This window comes from Triticum aestivum, chromosome 4A (genome assembly GCF_018294505.1).
Source record: "Triticum aestivum cultivar Chinese Spring chromosome 4A, IWGSC CS RefSeq v2.1, whole genome shotgun sequence".
Lineage (NCBI taxonomy): Eukaryota > Viridiplantae > Streptophyta > Magnoliopsida > Poales > Poaceae > Triticum > Triticum aestivum.
The window spans coordinates 639644710-639647627 of NC_057803.1; the positions used below are offsets into that span (position 1 = coordinate 639644710).

The window sequence follows — 2918 nt, forward strand, 5'->3', positions numbered from 1 at the left end:
AGAGGAGTAGAAACCCTAGCGCCGCCACAATCTCCCCCCCCCCACCTGTCTCGCCGCCGTTAGAGGGCACCCACCGGCGAAGCCCGGGCCGGCCCCGAGGAAGGCGGCGGCGGGGCGCTATCCCTGGCCAGTCTGGCGCGTCAAGAGGGGCTGCATCACGGAGCGTCCATGGAGATCCCCGACGCTTGCTAGAGCCTGGGATCTGTGGTTTGCGCGCCTGGATCCGCGCGTTTCGCGTCCGTGGCTACGCGGTGGAGGCGCCTGGCCGCGTGCTCGTCCAACGCCTGGTGCGCGCGCCCTTGCCTGCACGTCGATGGGGTTGGGCGTGGTCACTGCTGCGGGGATGCCCAGGGGTGGCGCGGACGAGCACGTCGTCGTCGTAGGGTGATGCTGGGGGACGCGGGCTCCCCTGGCTGGTGGCCTCTGGCCTGAGCGGCCGGATCTGACAGGCCCTGTCGGTCAGATCTGGCGCTATGGCGGCCGGAGGTGGCTCGGCCGGCGACTGACTCCAAGCGGACTGTGTGGTTGCTCCCTGTCAAGATGGTGGTCTGGGGTGGTGTAGTCTGGGCTGTGCCTTCCGGACGCTCTAGGCTTGCGTCGCCGGCAGTGCTCCGGCTAGTTTTGTGCGGTGCAGCAAGTGGCGCCTGGTGCTCCGGTCTGGTGGTAATGTGTTTGGTGAAGTCATCGCAGCATAGGTGCTCGGTTTCCTTGACGAAAGTCATGCTCGACTCTGGTTTGAGCTGATGGCAACTGAAGCCTTCGGGTATGATTTCCCTTGTTGGAGGTGCCATCAAGGGGGTCCGACACCTCTCCCTGCTCCGTGTTCTTGTCTCCCGGTGAAAACCGTGTGCAATGGTGGCGTTTTTGGCGTCATTACTTTGTTGGAAGCATTGCCTTGGAGTCAAGTCTGGTGTTGGAAGCATCTGGTTGGTGGTGGTGTGGTGGATCTGGAGCGGGCAGCATCTTGGTGAGCATGCAGCACTGGTGGTGCATCCGTTTGGAGTTGATCGTCGGTCGACGGTGAAAGGAGCAGGAGCACCCTTTGTATGCAAGTAGCGCCGGGCGAGCTATGTCAGCTAGCCTCGTGGGATCGGAGCGGCATATGTCTCGCTCTTTCGGATGTATCGTTCCTCTCTGGTGTCCTTGATGTTTGCGGAACGAGCCCGGTACAATACGACTGTTGTTGATGTGCAGTCTGGTAGCAGCGCAGGCGCTCGAGTGCCCGCCCGGGTGTGTTGTGGGGTTTTGGCTTTCCGACGTTTTGTATATGTTGTGGTGCCTTAGTCCTAGTTTAGCTAGGCGCTGCTTTGGTTATATGGTTTCTCTCATTTAACCGAGCAGCACTATTTTCCTTTCTTCTTTTTTAGCACTCGTCTTTATGCGGTGCATTCTTTCTTTGGGGGTGTTTTTGAATTTGGCAGCTTGCCAACATTCAAAAAAATGATAATATAATATGGGATGAAGCATTTATAAATTATATATGCCATAACATGTTTATTGTTAGATCCGTATTTAGAAAAGCTTTCCAACAATGCTATTTTTTGGCATTTAAATAATATTTTGCTAGCAGCGTGTTTGGTTCAGGGGAATTAGAGATGGGGAATGGGAGTTGAGGGGTAAGGAGATTAAAAATTCACTGTTTGATTAGAGGGAATGGGAGTTTAAGTGGGAAGGGGACTGGGAGTTGGGGAAGCCAATTCCCACCGATTTCTTCCCAGGGGGTACCCTGTTAATTCGTGAGGAGAGTTTTATCCCACGCCAATTCCCATCATATGCCAAATAAGGAAATGGGAGTAAAAATCTACTTCCCATGCCTAATCCCTTCGTAAACACCCTTGTGCAAACTCCCATGCCCTTGCCCAAGTGTTTACCAAACAGGTAAATTTAGGGTTAAAAATTGATGTAGAGTACAACATGGACAAATAAACCCGAAAGGAGGTGTTCTTTTATCTCAAAATAAATTGCAACTCACACAACTTATTTTTTTTTGGTACATTGCGTGTTTTTTCTTAATGTTACATCTACCAATTAATATATGCAAACCACTTCCTCACAGCAAAATAAACATATAATGCAATCCACTATTTCTTTTAGTACATTGCGTGCCACAACATTCATCTGAATTTTACTAAAATGATGCGCATATACTCATCCCTATAAACGCGAGTATCAGGATTTGAACTGAACTCTAGTGGACTGGGGATACCACGATCCTTGTAACCATCCAATCACAAATTGATTCGCTGTTCCCTCGGTCCTAAAATGTATGCACACGGTGGATTTTGATTCCCACACAAACAAAGCTGCGGGCACGGACGCCGGTCCGATGTGGCCTCGTTTGGATCGATCGAGGCGTCTGCTCGCTACGACGAAACCGTCGAAAGTTTCAAGAGGTTTCTTTCCTCCGCTTCTGAAATTCCCCAATTGGTCACACACGTAGCCGCTGTTTTGGGAGGAAAAGAGATTCCTCTGTTTTTCTTTTTTCGGACCGGGAATCTGGCCGGGTCCAACGGGCCGGGCCCAAACAAAACCCAAATTGTTTTTTTAACGCCGAAGCGGCGACCGGCGGCGGCATCAGCCAAGCGGAACGAGACGACGAGCAAGGAGAAGAAAGGGACCCACGCGCCCACCGAGGCCGAATAACCCCCGGGCCCGCCCGACAGCGACCCACGCCCCAATCATCCGCCCGGCCCGGCCCGCTCCCTCCCCACCTTCTTCTTCCTCCTCCTCGCCATCGCAGCCACCACCCACGACATTCCTAATCCGAGAATTTTCCCGGGACGGGAGAGGAGATGAAGTTCGGCAAGGATTTCCGGAGCCACCTGGAGGGCACGCTGCCGGACTGGAAGGACAAGTACCTCGCCTACAAGGCGCTCAAGAAGCTCATCAAGACGCTCCCCCCCGACGCCCTCGTCGCC

General features: G+C 53.6%; 1 protein-coding gene across 1 annotated transcript in view; it reads left to right on the forward strand.

Annotated features, from left to right (window-relative positions):
- Positions 1–2683: 2683 nt before the first annotated feature.
- Positions 2684–2918, forward strand: part of LOC123087833 (SPX domain-containing protein 4) — a 3943-nt gene continuing 3708 nt past the window's right edge. The window contains exon 1 of the mRNA XM_044509950.1: positions 2684–2911. Coding sequence (XP_044365885.1) covers positions 2793–2911 — 119 coding nt within the window. The 5' untranslated portion in view covers positions 2684–2792. The remainder of the gene's footprint in view (positions 2912–2918) is intronic.